This window comes from Cydia amplana, chromosome 26 (genome assembly GCF_948474715.1).
Source record: "Cydia amplana chromosome 26, ilCydAmpl1.1, whole genome shotgun sequence".
Classification (NCBI taxonomy): domain Eukaryota; kingdom Metazoa; phylum Arthropoda; class Insecta; order Lepidoptera; family Tortricidae; genus Cydia; species Cydia amplana.
In genome coordinates, this window is record NC_086094.1 from 2,964,409 (window position 1) to 2,985,908 (window position 21,500).

At 37.2% G+C, this 21,500-nt stretch overlaps 1 protein-coding gene across 1 annotated transcript in view; it reads left to right on the forward strand.

The window, feature by feature from the left end:
• LOC134660162 (segmentation protein cap'n'collar-like) overlaps positions 1 to 21,500 on the forward strand; it is a 108,360-nt gene that overhangs the window by 13,596 nt on the left and 73,264 nt on the right. Inside the window, exons 3-4 of the mRNA XM_063515892.1 lie at positions 844 to 981; positions 1,672 to 1,717. Coding sequence (XP_063371962.1) covers positions 844 to 981; positions 1,672 to 1,717 — 184 coding nt within the window. The remainder of the gene's footprint in view (positions 1 to 843; positions 982 to 1,671; positions 1,718 to 21,500) is intronic.

A 21,500-nucleotide genomic window follows, 5' to 3' on the forward strand; every position in this document is an offset into this window, starting at 1 on the left:
ACTAAAGTAAGGACGCTGAGCACGAAGAATTTTGTACATTGACGTGCAATTACCTATCTCTGTCGCTCTCTCTCCACTCGCGCTGTGGCATTGTATAAACGGGACAGTAATATAATTATGCGCGTGCGATAGAGACAGGGAATGGCATATCTTCCATGTTTTACATCTGGACATGTATGGCACTCTAGTACTTAGAGAAAATTTCAGAACTCAGGAACATATATCCTGAAGTACTGCTTATAGTAGGCAGGGTCATTTTGCGACATATTTTCATTGTATGAGTGTATGTAAGTATACATTTTTTTATTTGTACATATTTTTTTTCCCCATATTATAACGCCATAAGACAGTAGGAGTTACAAATAGCCATAATACTTTAACCAAAGGGTTCCAATACTACCCCTTCTGTCTACTTCTTGTTTTTGCGATTTTCTTGTAGATTTTAAAGTTCATATTTAGTCGATTCTTTCACATTTTTTTTACCCAACTTCGCAAACTTACCTTAGCTAAAGGTACCTATATACAATCTCACTAATCCGGCACAAAGAATAGCCGGACTACTGGAAAATTCGGATTACTGGAAGTTAGAGCAAATCTGCATATTATTTTGATGTGTTTTAGTATGTTGTAGAAATACATTTTCCTAAAATACTAAATTCAATGAAAATCCTACTGTTATCTGGATCTTAGCCGTTTATAAAGAGATTGAAGTGAGACAATGTAGGCGCACATAGTAAATTGGGACTTAAAATGACTATACCCCAATTTTAGTGCCGGATTACTGGGTACCCCGGGCCATCGAAGTGCCGGATTATCGAGATTTCACTGTATGTTGTATTCCAGTCGGCCCCGCACGCCACCAAGGTGGAGCTCGGAGACCAGATCGACAAGGAACTGAAGATCGCAGAAGAGAAGATCCAGCAGAAGAAAGAAGATATCGAGAAGGTGAAGGCGTCGCTTCTCAACCCTGATGATAAAGAGGTTGGTCGTGATTTTATTATTAGAGCATAGAGTAATATAAGTAAAGAAAGATTGGTAACTCCATACATAAGTTTTCTTGCCAAAACGCGAGTTATTTCGTAGTCGACATCTAGCGTCAAGAAGCGGACATTATCAGTACTGCTTCATCCGAGTTAAACTCTACTTTTCATTTCGAATATGAGGAAAGTAAAATGCGTGTGTTTTTTTAAAAACATGACTAAGTATAAAATTTTATAGTAAATCTTGAAGGTACCTTCATTGTTAATTGAATTGAATTTAAGCAAAAGTATCCGTATTTATGGAATGGGGAGTTAAATATCAGAATGGAAATTGTATAACAAATCCATTTAAACCCAAATTTCAGTTGCTTATCGTAAAAAAAATCATAAAATCGTATTTGGAACGTAAAATGCTCTAGTACAGAAACGTATCATTTTCTGCACACCTTTTAGAACAACAATGACCCTCTTTCAGAGCATGAGAAATTAAAACCTATTAGAAATGTGCAGTCAAGCGTGAGTCGGACTTCATGTACGGAACCCTAGGAACGCGAGTTTTTTTTAGTAAAAATTGCTTTTAATATGGAAGTATTTTACATGGAACTCTTCAAAAGAGGGGGGAATTACAAGATATAATTTGTCCTGTAACTCCCTACACTCTGATGATGACCATGGTCCCTTTGTTTCCCAGGACGACCCCTGGGCCGGGCTCTCATACACCGTCGACACCGAAACTGGTAAGTCACTTTTTGCAATTTTTAGGGATCTGTCGAAATAGGGTATTTTCCTACTGTCAAATCAGCTTCTTTTTTAGAACTGTCAAAACGATTTGCTAATATGGAATGTATATGAAACATTACATCGTGACGTCACGATCAACTCACCTACTTTTTATATTTCTATCCGATTTATTAAATAGAACTTGTTTTTAGTGTTTTAAAATAACTGCTATATCTATGTTTTTCTAGTAATTATCTGACGCTTTATTTCATGCATGGTGTGAAATAATTTATTTTATATACAGTCAAATACCCTATTGTTTTGGTTTGCAGTCATCAACTGTGCGTTTGTCCAGAAACTTTCCAGAAGCTTTCTAAAATTCTAAAACTGCTGATGGTTTATTGGTGTGTATTATACATAGACACATAGATAGAATACTCTTTATTGGCACACCTAAGTAAAAATATACAAAAGGAAAGAACAATTGATATAGATTTATATAGTTGGCTATTTTTCTGAAAAGTTTAATAGCATCTGCCGTCCTGCGCTAAGGTAAGTACCATTATTGTATAAGTATAATTATCAAATTCATTATTTTCGAATGATACTTAGTACTAGTTGACTTAATTCGCTTGTAGAACGTCTTACCCGCTCCGCTTTCTCTTGTCTCTCTGGCTGAGAGCGTTTTCACATTGTCAGACCCGATATCGGTAAAAGTAAAATGTATACATACTAGCGACCCGCCCCGGCTTCGCACGGGTTAACAAATTATACACAAACCTTCCTCAAGAATCACTCTATCGATAGGTGAAAACCGCACGAAAATCCCTTCAGTAGTTTTTGAGTTTATCGCGAACATATAAACACACAAACAGACGTTTTGTAAGATGTAGTGATGTGTTTTTGTGTACCTGTACGGCTACCATCAGTTTGGCACTGACATAAACGCCGTCGAAGACGTATTTAATTTACTTTCTATACATCTCGCTCGTACTCGCATATTAGTGCAAACGAGATGTATAGAAAGTAAATTGGGGCATTATCTATGAAAAGGGACCTTATTGTCGATGGCGCTTACGACGCACGGCGTCGCGTGGCTGCGTATTTATATCGGAGTATCGTTAATTATGGCGTAAGCGCCATCGACAATAAGGTCCCTTTTCATAGATAACGTCACAATTATGTTCTCGATAGCGTAAATGTCAGTTTAGACACTGTCAGTGTCTCATGGTACGGGCTCTATTCATTTGTTTTATTAAACATATGTTTTCAAAATTGATACAAGCTTCCAAGCGTCAATACAATCGAAATTCGAAATAAACATCATGCCATGCTTCAAACAAATGCCTACTTGAACCAACCATACGAAGCGCAACGCAACCCATACAATGCCAATACAAAGATTGCCGCTATCAACCCTTATTTACCACATAAGGGCGCCTCCCCTATATAGTATGTACTTCCGTCGAGGGTTCTTCCCCTAGTCATTAGATGTGTTTGTGATCGGCCCTTTGTAATACGTTCGCTTTTTAGAATGCGACGGGGAAAGATATTTGGATACGTAAAAGGAGGGTAATGCTTTTTTCTAGTTTACAATACTGGCTATTAATACATAAAAGTCTGAAGTATTTTCGAATTTTCAAGAATATCCTTCGTTTCTCTATGTAGAGTAGCGACCCGCCCCGGCTTCGCACGGATTAACAAATTATACATAAACCTTCCTCTTTAATCACTCTATCTATTAAAAAAACCGCATCAAAATCCGTTGCGTAGTTTTAAAGATCTAAGCATACATAGGGACAGACAGCAGGAAGAGACTTTGTTTTATACTGTGTAGTGAAGTCCCCCGCCGCGTCTGTCTACCTATATGTTGGCGATATAACTACTAAACGGATTTTCATCCGATTTTCACCTATCAATAGAGTGATTCTTGAGGAAGGTTTAGGTGTATAATTTATTAACGTGCGAAGCCGGGGCGGGTCGCTAGTCTAGAATAAGCTACATAATTGCATAACTTACGTAAGTACCTACTTACATGAATACACAACTTTGGGAACAAATCAAATTATTTTATTAAATATTAGGATTGCTAAACCGCCGGTTCGAATCCGGCCTTCACCACTGGAGGGCTTCGTCACTTTTCCTTTAATATATCATCTATTTCAGTTTATAACCTACACGAATGTAGTTTCAGATCTAAAATACAACTTTAAATAAATAAAAAATATTAGTATTAATTAAAGCTCCAGAATTCGATTACCATTTCGCTGCGGCACTCGATGCCCGTGCGCACCCAGTACAGCACCATTAGTCATATGAGTCAGCCGTTTCTGGATTAATAGAAATTATGGGACTCCGGCCACGGCTGATACAGGAACGTATACAAGTTTTAAGTAAGTTGTAAAAAAGGTTTTATTAAAAATTTCTATAGATATACGTATTGCTATAGTGTGTCCAAGGACTGTCTCATTTCAAACATAGACAGAGAGAATCATACTACCTTTGTCTTACACTAGTACTAGCACCCAAAAAAAAGGATGAGTAGGTACTTATAGTTATTTTTGTTCCTATTTACTGACAAATTGGTTTGACCAACTATGAGTTTTTCGGAACTTATGTACGAAATATTATTTGATATTTACCAGGCGCCTTTTGGTGAAGGAAAACATCATGAGGAAACCGGACTAATCCCAATAAGGCCTACTTTACCCTTTGGGTATGAAGGTCAGATGGTAGTCGCTTTCGTAAGAGCTAGTGCCTTCGCGTATTCTTGGGATTAGTAGTCAAGCGGACCCCCAGGCTCCCATGAGCCGTGGCAAAATGCCGGGACAACGCGAGGAAGATGAATATGATACAGTATTGCTTTGTCGACGAATAGGACTATCCCTTACTAATATATAAATTGGAAAGTCTGCCTGTCTGTTACGTCTTTCCGCGTTAACCGCTGAACTGTTAAGATAGAGGGTCAGGGACGGACACAGTTTTTTTTTCAGTCATCATCATCTTTGTACGTAGAAGTTGCGGGCAGATGCTAGTTTCAAATAATTCAACTATTTAACTTTTTTTACGATGGACAATAGATAAACAATTAAACATACTCAAGACAGTGGTCGTAATCATAAAACATAATTAGATTAGATTCATTTATTTCATAGAAAAAGATAATATATGTTACTTACACAAAAGGATAGAATAAAATACTTTCACTAAATGATTTCTTCGTCAATCAGTTCAGTATACCTATATACCAACCATTCTGCATAAATCCTCTGTCCTCTTAAATAATGACATTGCCACACTACGTGACGTCAAGTTGGTGCAGTTTTAGTTCCAACGAACTCTAGAATCGTGAATTCAGCTCATAGGTAGGTATTTTACTTAAATTCAAGAAAAGCTTACAAAAACAACCTACTTCCAAAGCAAACATCTACAATACCAAATCTCACATTTTAATTCACAAAGCGGATTGATTTTAATTCCATATTCTACAATAGTATTATTAATGATGGTAGCCCTGGGGATTGAGACGTAGCTGGCAACATTAATCACGCGACAATGCGTGCATGAGCGTTATATGCACGCTATTGTGCTATAAAACGTGGAAGCTTCAATGTGGAGGGCATATCCTCATATATCAGGCACATTTATATAGTAAATGTTTTCTTAGACTAGTTGAGAATAAAAAAAACTGTTGACTATAAATACCTACGATTAGGTATAGGTATATAGCAACTTGAATCACGCGACAATGCGTGCATGAGCGTTATATGCACGCTATTGTGCTATAAAACGTGGAAGCTTCAATGTGGAGGGCATATCCTCATATATCAGGCACATTTATATAGTAAATGTTTTCTTAGACTAGTTGAGAATAAAAAAAACTGTTGACTATAAATACCTACGATTAGGTATAGGTATATAGCAACTTGAATCACGCGACAATGCGTGCATGAGCGTTATATGCACGCTATTGTGCTATAAAACGTGTAAGCTTCAATGTGGAGGGCATATCCTCATATATCAGGCACATTTATATAGTAAATGTTTTCTTAAGTAGACTAGTTGAGAATTTGAGAATAAAAAAAATACGGCACCCTAAAAACTGTTGACTATAAATACCTACAATTATAAACTGTATCTTATGGTATTTAAAAGTATCTAATCAAACCACAATTAGGTATTTAATTAAGCAAGAAAATTCTTCAAGTCAATATTAATTTAATTTAACTCGGATGTGTAAAAACTTACAGAAGTATGTATGTGCGCGATAAATTCAAAAACTACTGAACGGATTTTCATGCGGTTTTCACCTGTCAATAGAGTGATTCTTGAGGAAAGTTTTGGTGTATAATTTGTTAAGGTTTTGTGTAACACGTGCTAAGCCTTAAATAAAAAGTCGCCAGCAGTTAAGGACATTAAGTAATAATGAGTAATAATCCCTAATCTGAACGGGAACTTTCTAAGTAGAAACTTGGATGAGACTTTTCTCATGATTCAATTTTCAATTCTTGCAAAGTTCTGCAAGTTACAACAAAGTCGCTTCCCGCTGTCTGTCCCTATGTATGCTTAGATCTTTAAAACTTAGAGTGATTCAAGAGAAAGGTTTATGTATAATTTGTTAACCCGTGCGAAGCCGGGGCGGGTCGCTATAGTACTTTATATATTGTAGTGTGTCTGCTTAAAGAACACGAATCAAAATATTTCATAAAAAATAATGTTATCTGCTCCCTAAGTTGAGCTGGGTGTATTTTAAAATTTGTACATTAGTATAATTTTTCTTTGTAGATTCAGATTTAAGAAATTTTCAAAATTGCGGAGCGTGCTCACATTCGGTCTCAGAGTCACTAGTTTTTGATAAGGCACCTTATCTAGTGTCACTTACGTCACATACTAGTAAAAAGTTCCTACACCCATTCATTGACTAGGCCAGGCTGTTGGCTCTGTTGTGATGACTAGCCGATACAGCAACACTAATCACCGTTAAACCCTAATGCCTTCACAATAAGGCTTACATTTGGTCAGTCAACAGTGACAGAAAGCTGGGTGTCATCGTGAGAGGCTTTTTACAGCTACTATGTACAAGTAGGCATTACTTGATACTCTTTCATTCATTCATAGTTCACTGTTGAAAGTGGAAACAAGTTGTCAAGTGGTTGTTTAGAAAAAAGATAAAAGATTTGTTATTCGTGACGATCACAAAACATGTACGGACATGTACAGACAACAACAACAGCAAGAAAAGAAGAAATCAATAAGTGTGCATCACGAAATGGACCCAACTCAGCATAATGCTAGCTATAAAGCCAGTGCTGGTCTTCCGTAGGGCCCCTTACAGGGGGTAAACCCTTTTCTGTCTATTTTTGTGTCTCAATTTGAAGTTATGATTATTAATTTTAGAAAATTGTTGAAGTTACAAAAAAACTGCAAGTGAAAAATAAATTCTCTGACCTTGACACCCATTACACCCAAGAACATGATACATTCTTCCCGGCATTTTGCCACGGCTCATGGAAGCCCGGGGTCCGCTTGACAACTAATCCCAAGACTTGACGAAGGCACTAGTACTTACGAAAGCGACTGCCATCTGACCTTCCAACCTAGAGGGGAAACTAGGCCTTATTGGTATTAGTCCGGTTTCCTCACGATGTTTTTTCCTTCACCGAAAAGCAACTGGTAAATTTATATCAAATGGTACATTAAGACGTTTTATTTCACTCAAATCGATCCTAAGGATTCGCATTTCGTATTAAAACTAGCCTTATATAGTAGAGCCATTTCATAATCAATTTAAAAACGACCATTAACAAAAAGAAAATCGATTTATCTCGAAAACTTTCGTAATATATGCATTAAAACATAATTCAAAACTTATGATCGAAACGCATAAAAAAACTTAATAAAAGTCTATTATCTCTGGATTTTTGAAAAGGACACGTTTTCGAACGGAGTGGCGTCGGTCCAATAATGAGCTCAAACTCGACCAATTTAAATAGAACCCTATCCTCATACGCCTTGTTACTGCCGGTGGGTCTTTCGGTATTGGTCGTGTTGTCCGAGTGACAGCCGCGTTCGAATTTCAAAAAGAATCGGGTCTTTTTTCGAGTCGACTTTCCACGAGTCATCGCTCGGGCTGTGTTCTCTGTGATTAATACTTTGGCTCTTTTTTGGGGTTCGCTAGGTTTTTGTACTTTTTGTGGGTTTAGTGAGCATAGGGAACCCTCGCACAGGACCGTAATAAATGGGTCCAGCAGTCCAACTTCATGCACATACTACCTATAAATATATGGGTGACCGAGCTTTGCTCGGAAAACATATAAAAACTCGAAAAAACGCGTTTTCCCAGAGATAAGACCTAGCTAGATCGATTTTTCACCCCCGAAAACACTCATTTAACAAATTTCTTCGAAATCGTTAGAGCCGTTTCCGAGATCCCCGAAATATATCACTACATAGTATAAAACAAAGTCTCGTCCCGCTGTCCGTCTGTCCATATGTATGCTTAGATCTTTAAAACTTCGCAACGGATTTTGATTTTTGATGCTGTTTTTTAATAGGTAGAGTGATTCAAGAGGAAGGTTTATGTATTGTTTTGTTAACCCGTGCGAAGCCGGGACGGGTCGCTAGTTGCACATATTACCTATAATATCTAGATAGGTCTCATTTATGGAGAAAAGGTCAGAACACATAAACAGGAGCTTTATCGGGCGCACGCGTTGGCGTATCGACGCAGTTCGACTGTTTTTATCATTATGATTATGACCGACAAGTCTGCGTCGTTCCGCCAACGCGTGCACCCGTGGGAGCTCCCCGTTTAAATTTATTTAAAAATCTATATCTAGGTATAGTTTGTTAAGCCATTTCAGTAGGTTAAAAAAGAGTGGCAAATTTTAAAAATTTAGGCGCGAAGGGTAATCGTCCCATAAAATATTTGAATTTCGCTCGTTTTTCTACTGACTAAGTTGTTTGACTGGCTATATACGAGTAACTATACCTATGTATAGCTGGTCGAACCAAATTGTCAGTAAATAAGAACAAAATAAACTTTTTTGGGTGCTAGTACTATAGTGTACACAGTATGATTCTCTCTGTCTATGTTTGAAATGACACAGTCCTTTGACAAACTATATCTGAGTACCTATATTCTAAATCCCAGTTGCCATTCAAGCCCCCATAAGCTGGAATCCAACAGTGTTTTATGATCGTAATGGTAATAATACGGAACCGAAACCGCATTCAGCCGAAACAATCTTGTCTGTTTTTTTTTTATATCGATTTGGTGATATTATGTATTTCCTGCACATTTCGCCTTCTTTACAAAACGTTTGATCCTTTTGTGCCTTTTAATCATTCCTTTGTAGTTTGTCGGCTGGCAACATCATCATAACGTAGGTATTCATTCGGTTTACTTTGGGGATACGTATAGTCGACATCAGATGTATCTGAGCGGCCCAGGGGGTCACAAATATCTGGACACACGCCTCTATATATTGTCAAGGGCTTAGAATATACGTCACTATATCTTATAAAACAAAGTCCCCCGCCGCGTCTGTCTGTTTGTGTGTATGTATGTTCGCGATAAACTCGAAAATTACTGAACGGATTTTCATGCGGTTTTCACCTGTCAGTAGAGTGATTGTTGAGGAAGATTTAGGTGTATCATTTGTTAATTCGAAACAAGCTAATTCTGCATGGCATTTGCAGTGATTAAGTGTGGCGATGTAATTATTTATATCAAATTTCTATGAAAACGTGACATTTATAATGACACTACTTCACTTTGATTCACTCAAATTCTCTCATTTATGAAAATATTTCGCTTCAGAATTGGGTCATTCAAAGAAATTCAAATAGTCGAGCACCTAAATAGATATTCGAGTTAGTTTCAGATCTTTGCGTAGTTTTACGGAACTGTATTTCCCTGATTACAGTACAGTATTCTACAGTAAGAAAAACAAAACATGTACCTACTTGGATACATCCGTGATCAAATCAGAAAAAAAAAACGGTTTTCCCATTGTGTGATTAATTCGAGGAAATGCCTTATACATTTCTCGGGAGCGAATCATAAAAACCAACGTAGGCGTACATCCACTCTATAACGTAGGTACAATAAATAACCCGAAATCATTATACGAAACTTAGGTCCCTTACTGACAGGTTGATCGAAAAATCTTTTTTATTCAACCTCTATAAATCTATCAAAATTCGATCTTAAATCTATAAGCATAGAGTCGGAAATCAAACCGCCGGCGTTAATGGAATGAATATGGCTTTGAAAAGCACAAGGACGCAAAGAAACTGTAAGGTCAAATGAAAATAGACCAAAACACTTGGAGGTAAAGCCCAATGTTCTTAAAATATCATAATGACTCCTTTGCTTTTTCGATACTGACATTCTGAATTCAAATCGAACAGGTTTTATAAACTTACCAATATTACGAAAAAAACTCTTCTACATTTTCAAATTCATATTTAGAACTATCTGGGAATCATTTAAAATACCAATTGTTTCAGAACGATCCTATTTTATTTGACACTTTAATTTCAATTCTATTGTCATTGAGATAGGTTAGATTTTTGACTGGCAAAAAGTGGATGTTACGTCATTGCGTGTCTGGAAATGTGCGTATTGATTAGCAAGTGAACCGGCCAATGAGAGGCCGTGTATTCCCAAAATGGCCGCCAAGGGTAGGTCTCCCTTCAGGATATCCATCTATTTAATTTATTACGCATTGTGTTCCACGGACATTAATCTTTTTTGCTTTTATTAATGTTACGCTGTTTTATTTTAATGAAACCGCTTTTCCCTCGTTTCCCGGCCGCCATGTTGGTTTCCCATTGTTTTATTGATCTGGCCTAGGGAGTGTTTTTCGCGAAAGTATTCTGCCGTCTTGTTATAAGATTATACTGCCTATTATATTTAATCTATTAGAATCGTGCAGCGTAGGCGTGTCAATAACGCCGATATAATACAATACGTAAACTTTGTTCTACATATCAGATACTATACCTAACATATTAATAATAGAATCAGGCGTTACTTGCGTAAATCCACATTAATTAAAACAAAAATTTACTTTGCTTACTCGCGAAATAGTAACGCTAATTGACTAAAACGTTATTATTTCGCGGATTAGAAATGTAATATTTTTGTTTTAATTAAACTGAAATGGCGGTTCGATTGCCCAATCTTTTTTTAATAACACGTCGGTGGCAAACAAGCATACGGCCCGCCTGATGGTAAGCGGTCATAGCTGTCTGCCACTCCAGGGCTGCTAACATGTGCGTTACCGACCCTTTAAAAACCAGCTAAGTACCTACCCCTAGTGTAAATTTCATTCGAATTTCGCCGTAGACCGGCTTGATTTTTGAAAACCAAAACGAAACTTTGAAAACGATACCTGATGATGTCAGACAACCTCCTCCTCCAAAGAATTAAAACGAATCTCATATCATTACTCGTACTCATACTTATCCATACTATAATATCCATACTATGTATTATAAATGCGAAAGTGTGTCTGTCTGTCTGTTACCTCTTCACGCTTAAACCGCTGAACTGATTTAGTTGTACTATAATTTGGTATGGAGATAGTTTGAGTCTCGGGGAAGGACTTAGGGTAGTTTTTATCCCAGAAATCACCCTTTTAGGGGGTGAGAAGTGGGGTGGAAATTTGTATGGAAAATCGATAAAAAGCAGATTGGGTAAAAATAAATTAAGTACTAACTCCACGCAGACGAAATCGCGGGCAAAAGCTAGTTTATTCATAAAGCCAATTTACATGTCAAAATAAAATTAGAATTACTATTAAAATTAAAAATGAGATTCAAATTAAACTTAAGATTAAATATACAATTATACTCGTAATTAAAAACAAACACATTCACATGTCGAAATAAAAATAGAATTACCACTCGTTTAATCTCAAAATCGGCAGCGCCCGCACAAAAACTGCAATTTGTCGACTTTTTTTACCAACCGCAGTTGTCAAACGTCATTATCTTAAAAGCTACCAGAGACAATCTTGTAAGGTTTTTCTAAAGTCAGGTAGAAAAAATGCCGGTGGCTATTTGCCTTCGCGTAAAACTTTAGAAATGGGTAAAAGGGTGTTAATGGATGTAGATAATAAGGTTTTTTTTTATTGATGAGGGTTTCGGACAATTGCTACTATAATATTCAAAAATACTGAACTTAATATTGGGTGGATTTATACAGGCTGTCCCTAAAAGTCCTAAAACCAACGCCTAGACTTAAAAGGCTTATAGAACAGTTACAACTACAAGAGGAAGCATATTTACCTTTAATGAAAATCTCTGATTTCTGATTTCTTATATTTTTAGGGTTCCGTACCCAAAGGGTAAAAACGGGACCCTATTACTAAGACTCCGCTGTCCGTCCGTCCGTCCGTCTGTCACCAGGCTGTATCTCACGAACCGTGATAGCTAGACAGTTTAAATTTTCACAGATTATGTATTTCTATTGCCGCTATAACAACAAATACTAAAAACAGAATAAAATAAAGATTTAAGTGGGGCTCCCATACAACAAACGTGATTTTTGACCGAAGTTTAGTTTAAATGTCACGTCTTGATTTGGCGCGTAAAAAAAAAAGTTGTGTCCTGTTTCTTGTGTGGATTATTATTTCGGATTCACCAACTAATTTAACAGCTACGCCACGGCAAATTTGTCTGAAATTGCCATTGGAAGAACTAACAATAAGTAGAAATATGGCTAATTTGAACGGATTTGTGCCAAAGTAAAATACATATGGAGTTTACACTGTACATGTTAGGTAGGTATGACGTTTACACTCACTCGCTCTTTTTGATCTATTCAAATTGGTCCTATACAAAGTTGTAGCTGATCTAGACGGACTTGAGACTGTTCCGTAGAATGCTCTAGTTACATACGAGCTTCACAAACTTCAGTTATTTTGGTGGCAACACTCGCGCGAGTCATCGTGACGTCACAAGATGGCCGCCGCGTCATGGCCAATCAGCGGTTTGTTACGATTTAAAAGTTGCTAGTCTAGTCTCCTTTGCCTCATAAGTCTCAATTTCATAATAATAATAATAAATAATAAGCCGAGAAGGACAAGTCAAGTAAGTACCTAGACTTGGCTCACGAGATAACCGCCATGTGGGTGATGTGGGATGTTGATTCGACGATCATTGTCCCGATAGTCGTTTCAGTGAACGGTCTAATAGCGAAGAGTCTCGACCATCTTGAGAGACTCTCGCTAGGTGGTTGGATCAAGGGTCAGATACAGAAGGCGGTGATCTTGGACACGGCGCGGATAGTCCGCCGGTTCCTCTCTCTGCGGCCCTGAGGGCCTACCGCGAACCACGTTCGACGTATTGCTTCTCTGTCGCACTTGTGAATTCGTACGTAAGTGTGACAGGGAGACAACACGTCGAACGTGGTTCGCGGTAGGCCCTCTGACCACCGGTAGCTTGGGCCCTGCCCCGCTGCTGGCGGCACCCTAGGTTAGGTTTTTTATAATGTGTTTATATGTTTTTTTTATTGTTTTGTAAGTGTTTTTATATTTTACTTTTATATTCATATTATAAAAACCCTAACTTAAGAGAAAAGATAAATAAAGAGACAATAAATAATAATAATTCAGCTTATATGCGTCCCACTGCTGGGCACAGGCCTCCTCTCATGCGCGAGAGGGTTTGGGCTATAGTACCCACGCTAGCCCAATGCGGATTGGGGACTTCACATACACCTTTTGAATTTCTTCGCAGATGTATGCAGGTTTCCTCACAATGTTTTCAATTTAATAAGTTTTTTAAAATAACTATTCGGGGGAAATTCAAGGCCGGCAACGCGCTTGAATTTTCCGCAATCCCTCTGGTATTGCAGGTGTCCATGGCCAACGGTAATTACTTACCATCAGGCGATTCGTCTGCTCATTTGCCTTGTCATAAAAAAACATTCGAACCGTTGTTATGCTACCAACTTTGTAGGCGAGTTCACACTAACCAGCTTAAACGCGCGGTTATGCGATAAACGCTGCGTTACACGCGTGGCGTTTGCCACACACTTACCTACATCACAGAATAAATAATAGTACTAGGTACAGAAGATTCTCTAACAAAACGCGTCTATTACGACAGATATAACCGCTAGGTGGCGCAAGCGCGAGCAGGCTTCCGATCCGTAGGTAGTGGTGCGCGCAACTACTATGGCTAGACACCAAAATTGGTGTGGCATGTACTTGTTGGTACTTGTAGCGATGCGATGAAAGCGTGAGCCACGCCTGCCTACATCAGATAATCTAATGACCCATAAACTGTCATTCAATAGACCTTGCTAACTATGTAAACAAAAGTTACTAGTGATTGGACAATCAGTGTCAAGTTTTAGTATGGCGGTTTGTTTACATAGTTAGCAAGTTCTATTGAATGACACTACATTGTTTTACGCGGTAAACGCAGCGGTTACGCATTGACATTTTTCCTGCATTTCGTTGATCGTATGCGTTCAACGCTGCGCACAAAACAACCGTGCACTTTTTAGGGTTCCGTGCGTCCGTCTTTCACCAGGCTGTATCTCTTGAACCGCGATAGCTAGACAGTTGAAATTTTCACAAATGATGTCTGTTGCCGCTATAACAACAAATACTAAAAATAAAATAAAATAAATATTTAAGGGCGGCTCCCATACAACAAACACGATTTGTTTGCTCTATTTTTTATTGATGGTGCGGTACCCTCCGTGCGCGAGTCCGACTCGCACTTGGCCGGTTTTTTATACGATACGTCTATTTATTGTCTTGTCCGTACTGTTCAGTTGTAAACAACTTTCACAAGCCACATTTAAATAAGATCAGTATACAACAGTGCACTATTGACTGTTACCATTGTATTGTGTTTCAACCGAACTCGAACCTTGAACTTGCTGCGAAAACGCTGATCGACCGTGACTTTTAGATAGAGTACTTTTACCGGTATTTAAGGTTACCAATGGTAAATGTACAGGATTATATTAGTAGGAGGAGGACATACATGTATATGTAGGAGGATTAGGTACGTACTACAAAATATCCGGAAGGGTCAGCAGCTTGCTCATGACACCTATAAAGTTGCAAGCGTCCCCCTAGACCTTCATCACCAAGAAGGAGTTTTGGCCGAAGGGTGTCAAGTTCCGGTGGTTCCCTGTCACTGTGCATCGGAGCCATAATGTGTTTCTACCTTTAAACGAGTAATTCTTGTATATTTATATACATATTTCGGAGATCTCGGACACGGCTCTAACAATTTCGATAAATTTGCTTTAATGGGGTTTTCGGGGGAGAAAAATCGATCTTGCTAGGTCTCTGGGTAAACGCGCATTTTCGAGTTTTTATGTGTTCTCCCAGGTACTATGTACCTATGTATGCTATAGTTTTAACGTATTAACGAGTATCTATGGGTCACTAGTTGCCTGAAATAAAGATTATTCATTTAATTTCATAGCTACCACATACCCACACACTTTTTACCAGGCTTGCCATACAAAGCACATTAGTTCCGTACACGGCTCCCGAAAAGCGCTGATGAGTGATGACGGCCATCTTGAGCGTCACCATGACTAGAAAATGTCGGGCGAAAGTGAAGCTTTGTGAACTGTACTTTTCTATTTCGTCTGCACTTTACTATTCGGTGCTTTTCGGGTTGATGACCGGATTTAGATGTTTTTCTTCCGGATTTGACAACTGGCAATGGGGTCTAGTCCCTTTGTTTCCCATAAAGTTTTCAGTCATAATGTATTCTTTGTCATATTATCATTCATTAGTCATAAAACTGAAAGCGTTAACTTTTCAGGATATTCGTCAGGTTATCCGGGGTTAGGTTGGGTTAAGTTTGTTTTATGGCAATCCTGAAAAGTGACGAAAACTACTTGGGAAACAATAGAGACCCCTGGCAATACTGATTGGTACAGTCAGCAGCAGAAGTTGCTAAGCGGGCAAGGTGTTAAAAATTACCTTGACACACTCTTATTACCTTAACAATAAAGTCGCGTCAAGATCACTTTGAACACCTCGCCCGCTTAGCAATTTCTGCTGCTGACTGTACGTGTACCTAATAAGCCTAAGAACATGACGGACGTAAGGAAATCTTCGTAAACTGTACTTTTTAACCCCTAACGCAAAAAAGGGGGGTTATATGTTTGACGCCATTGTCTGTCTGTCTGTCTGTGGCATTGGCATCGTAAGTGTCATTCAATGGAACTATGTAAACAAACCGCCATATTAAAATTGTCTTTAAATGTCAATTTACTAGTAACTTTTGTTTACATAGTTAGCAAGTTCTATATAGAATGACATTTTAGCTCTCCAACGGATAGACCGATTTCGATGCGGTTTTTTGCGGTTCTTACTTTCTTAGCTATGTTCCATAGAAATCGATGCAGCAGTTTGAAGAATAGGTAGGTTGTGTGGGCGGTGTGTCATCATTAATGTCAAATTTCTGTGAAATTATGATGTTTGTAACAGGGATGTTGCGGATGCAGATTTTTTGACATCCGCGGATACGGATGCGGATATTTAAAGGCTCACATCCGCGGATGCGGATGGCAAGATTAGGTACTTAGAAAACGTCAAATATTACATTTTTAGTATTTTGTTATTTAAAAAAAAACGAAACGTTTAGTATTTGAGCAAGAATATAGGGGCGTTATATTTAATAAACAGTAACTTGGCCGACTTTTCTGGATCTAGACGATTTCGTTATAGGTAATGACGAAATTACCTAGCACTTACGCCGCCGCTAAGACGTTCCTGTACCGACTTGTTCGACATCCGCATCCGCATAAGCTCGGCATCGATTTTATGCGGATGCAGATGTTGAAAATAATGCGGAAGTTCTGCGGTTGCGGATGCGGATGTTCGCAACATCCCTGGTTTGTAATGACACCCCCTCACTTTGTTTTATTGAAGTCGTATTGAAGTAGTAACTAGTAACACACCTTTGTTACTATACACTATACCTAAACATAAAGATGTGTTCCGATAGGTATATTTAAGGCATTTAGGGCATTTATTTGGGCGATACATATATACATATATTTGTTCCTGAGTCTTGGGTATATTCTATGTATTTGTATATTATACCTAGGTGAGGGTGGGGAGGGTCGATCCCTAGGGGACACTTGGTAAACTTCATTTTTAATCAAACCAAACGAGATACATTTTTTTGCACTGGTAACACTCATTCATTCGTTCCTAACTTCACGTTCTGTCATGGCACTGTATCGGAAAAGTCAGTGGTTCAAAAATGGCGGACGGTGAAAGATTTTCTGCGTACTATATTCAATTTTCGGTAAGCTTTAACTGGATTTATTTTATAATATGAGATGGAAATTATGTTAGTGAGTGTGCTTATTTTATTTGTTGTTTATTGAAGTGATGATTAACTTGGATTACATTGATATACGCGAACACACGTTTCGAGTACGGCACGTTTTATAATCTTACTATGTATGGGAGACTTTGTCTTTTTCTTCAGGGGAGATATGATTCCGGGATCATGTCAACCCCAAAGCGATCAAGTATACATTGTAATAAATTTACTTACAAAATGATTCATAGAGCTATCATAAATATTTTCTTTTCTTTAGTAAATCATGCCGCAAAAGTACGACCAGAGAAACACTGATTTAAACTTTCAAGGTTTTTGACTCATTATTGTTTATTAAAACGGGATTTAATGGCGTATAATTCAGTTTTTAATTATACAACCGACTCCGAACTCCGAAAACGGAATTATCCCCGTGGCCTTTGAAAAGACTAACTAAAGTTGTTGACGTCAACATTTTACGAACTACCCGCACTTGGTCTTGTTTATCAAGTTAAACGTTTTACACACAGGGGTTGTTACTCGGTCGACAAACAACACTTATAACGATATTTGGTTTTCAACCGGCGATATTTGTTTTTATGGATGAAATGCTATTTCAATGGCTTTCCGACCTTATGTACTATAGAACCGACGGTCCATAGAAAGGATTTTAGGATTATGCAGCTCAAACACCGTCCTCGAAACGTGAGCAGTAAATTTCTAAACTTATTTATTACAATAAACAATAACGACCAGAGATGGGTAAAAAATTTAAAATTGCTGTAGGTATCTGACGCTAAAAATACCTTCATAATAACTTTAAAAAATTTAGCTTGTTACAAGAAATTTTATGTTAGTAACTTAGATTTTTGTTTTTTTTTTTACTTTTTTTTTGGTTCAAAAATTGATTTCCTATTTTATGTTGTTTTATGGATAATACGATTACATTGTTTTTTAAAAGTATAAGATTATGGATTAATATGTGTTTGATATCTTCATATATTAATTTTCTGTAGATAAAGTGAATAAATTAATGTAGATACTACCCTCGAAATATGACATTGCCGTTTAAAATCTTTTTACCAAGTGTCCCCAAATCTGGAAGACTTGATCCCTTCGGCTTAGACATCTGATTACCGGAAATACAACTTCAAAGCATGGAAGATGCAATATATATATGTTTGCTGTGTATTTTACAAATTATAGATGCATTGCTAATAGCGATCCGAGTTATATAATCAATGAGAATCTGGTATGGGGAGACATGGTAAAAATCTGTTTACCATGTGTCCCAAGAACCAGGGTCACTTGATCCCCCTAGGATCAAGGCTCCCGACCAGGGGTAAACAAGTCTCCCTTACATAGGGGACACATGGTAAAAGTCAACAGTATGGGTTTTCATTAAATAATGGTCTAATTTATTGCACAAATCTGTTCTAATTCAAACTATTAATGAAGAGATAAATTCTGAATCGTATGGTCTATAAAGTTTTTCAATACTACAAATAGTTACGAAAATGTATGCTAAAAACAAAAGGGGTGATCAACCCTCCCCAGTTTCCCTATATATCGTTGTCTGAGTACCCACACCACTCAATCTTTGTAAGAATGTCCTATATTTGTTTATTTATTTCAATTTTATTGCACAAAATATATACAACAATGTACAAATGGCGGACTTAATGCCAAAAGGCATTCTCGTCCAGTCAACCATAGGGCCAAACTGAGATACCTTCAATTGGTGCAGAGAGAAAATTATTGAGTGAATTAAAAAAAAGCAAACTATACTTATAAATTGCATAAATAAATAAAATATATATAAACTAACACAATTTATAAAATACATACTATTTATTTATTTATTTATTGATCAAATAAGTAACACAGCATTACAGTATAAAACCAAGGCACTGTGAAACTACAAAATATAAAGATACAAAGAAAAACAATATACATAAAAATGAAATTAACTAAATATTAGATTTGGGCGACGACGTAACAGCGTGGCTCCGTAGCGTCGTCTGACTCGGCTCTGAATATAATAATGATGGATAACTCTTATAATATATTTATTTAAATACCTTGGCCGTCAATATACCTATTTGATGTTGACTGTGCATGTAATAGGGTAGACTGAAGCAAATCGGATCAAGGGTTAAACAATCACTTCGAACTCCATGTATTTATTAGTTTCTCTATTTAGTCTGTCAACCAATTTTATTTAGTATTATTCATAGACATATTTAGTTCATAAGTTAAATATTTGTCTTTTTACTGTCTTTTTCAATGAAATAAATTTATTATGAATTGTCAACCAATAGGGTTTATTAAAGGGAAAATTCGTCAAAGTACGTTAATTCACTGCGAATTTTATACTGAACTAAATCAGCCTGGAGAACAATTTAAAAAAAATCTTCAGTACCTATTGAAAATATAGTAAAAATTTGCCGTTGTTTCTTGTATGATATGGAAAGTCATTGGTAAATCACATTACCTATATCATCCTGTCAATTCCTGTTTATCAATATAAAAACCGGCCAAGTGCGAGTCGGACTCGCGCTCGGAGGGTTCCGCACCATCAACAAAAAATAGAGCAAAACAAGCAAAAAAACGGTCACCCATCAAGTACTGACCCCGCCCGACGTTGCTTAACTTCGGTCAAAAATCACGTTTGTAGTATGGGAGCCCCACTTAAATCTTTATTTTAACCTGTTTTAAGTATTTGTTGTTATAGCGGCAACAGAAATACATTATCTGTGAAAATTTCAACTGTCTAGCTATCACGGTTCTTGAGATACAGCCTGGTGACAGACGGACGGACGGACGGACGGACAGCGGAGTCTTAGTAATAGGGTCCCGTTTTTACCCTTTGGGTACGGAACCCTAAAAACGCTGGTCAAGCAGATCTTGTCAGTAGAAAAAGGCGGCAAATTTGAAAAATGTAGGCGCGAAGGAATAGCTTCCCATAGAAAATTTGAATTTCGCGCCTTTTTCTACTGACAAGATTTGCTTGACCAGCTATACATATATAATTGGATTTCCTACTAGTCAAATCAGCTTCTTTTTTAGAACTGTCAAAACGACTTGCTAATATGGAATTTATATGAAAACATGTATAGTTAAGTCACGGTCAACTCACCTACTTTTTATATTTCAATCCGATTTATTAAATAGAAATTGTGTTTAAAAATAACTGCTGTCTATGTTTTTCTAATAATTATCTGGTGCTTTATTTCGTGCACGGTGTGAAATAATTTATTTTAAGTAGAGGAAACTACCTTTTTGTTTATTTATACGACAATATCTAAACTTTGACATTTACTTACATAAACAACGGAAACAGAAATCCTATCTAATAAAATGTAACCGATACTTCCTCCACGTATAAAATATTCAACTCTAATCTAACAAAACGATATATAGAACATACCTAAATCTACGTATCCTTAAAAAAGTAAAACGCACCGCCGAAACACAGTCGTCTCGCTTTAGCAAATCACAAAATCAAGCACGCTAGAGAGAGACGCGTATAATTCGAAAGTGAGTCTTCACCGGCTCCGCCTACAGAGCGGCATAGTAGGCCGTGATACCGGTTGGCTCGAACAATATTAAAAAAAAGGCAGTCCGCGTGAGGCAAGGGACAAAGGTTCATCCAGACCCCATTATAATTCCGTGGCTGTATGGAGCGGTATCCTTAGCCGCCGAAAAAGTGAAAATCATAGTGCATGGAACTGCCGCATCATACCTATTCTGCGTTTTTGCCGGCCAGTCACTTCGTGAAAAAATTGACAATTTCTCTTTGGTGATGACAGTGTGTTTTTTTTTATAAACAATTTTTGCCGGTGTTAGTGAACGTTTTCTAGTGGATCTGTGGATATTTGCTCGGTATGTGTGTTTTCTTATTAGTATTGGTGGGTTACGTAAAGAAATAAGCGCATGGAAATCTAAAACCTGAAGTGATTGGTTGGTATTGTCGAAATTGAAATCAACATTTTTGAAAATTTATCGATTATATTATTCCATATCACGTAATCTATTACTTAATTTAAAAGTTTTTATACAAATTGTCTATATTCACTCGATCATTCCCAATAATTTAGTACTGTTCGAAAAAAAAATATGGGGCTTTACATACCTCCACACATAAAGTTAGTGTTTGTTTTCTATTCAAATGATTTTAATTATTTAGGCTATTCAAGTATTCAAATCCGAATCTTCTAATAAAAGTATTTCTTAGAAAATTCGAATATGTAAAAGGCTAGGTTATATGACAGAATACCTAGTAGGTATTAATCTGGTTTGTTATTAGCACTGGATAAAAGCTGGCCAAGTCAGATAGTTTCTTTTGAGATATTCTCTGTTTTCTGTTGACAGAGCATTTGGAGGTCTCCGTCGGAAATATTCATTAACTCCTTATTTATTATTTTAGGTTAGATAGATAGAGCTACTTACTATTCTCAAAGTGTTAATCAC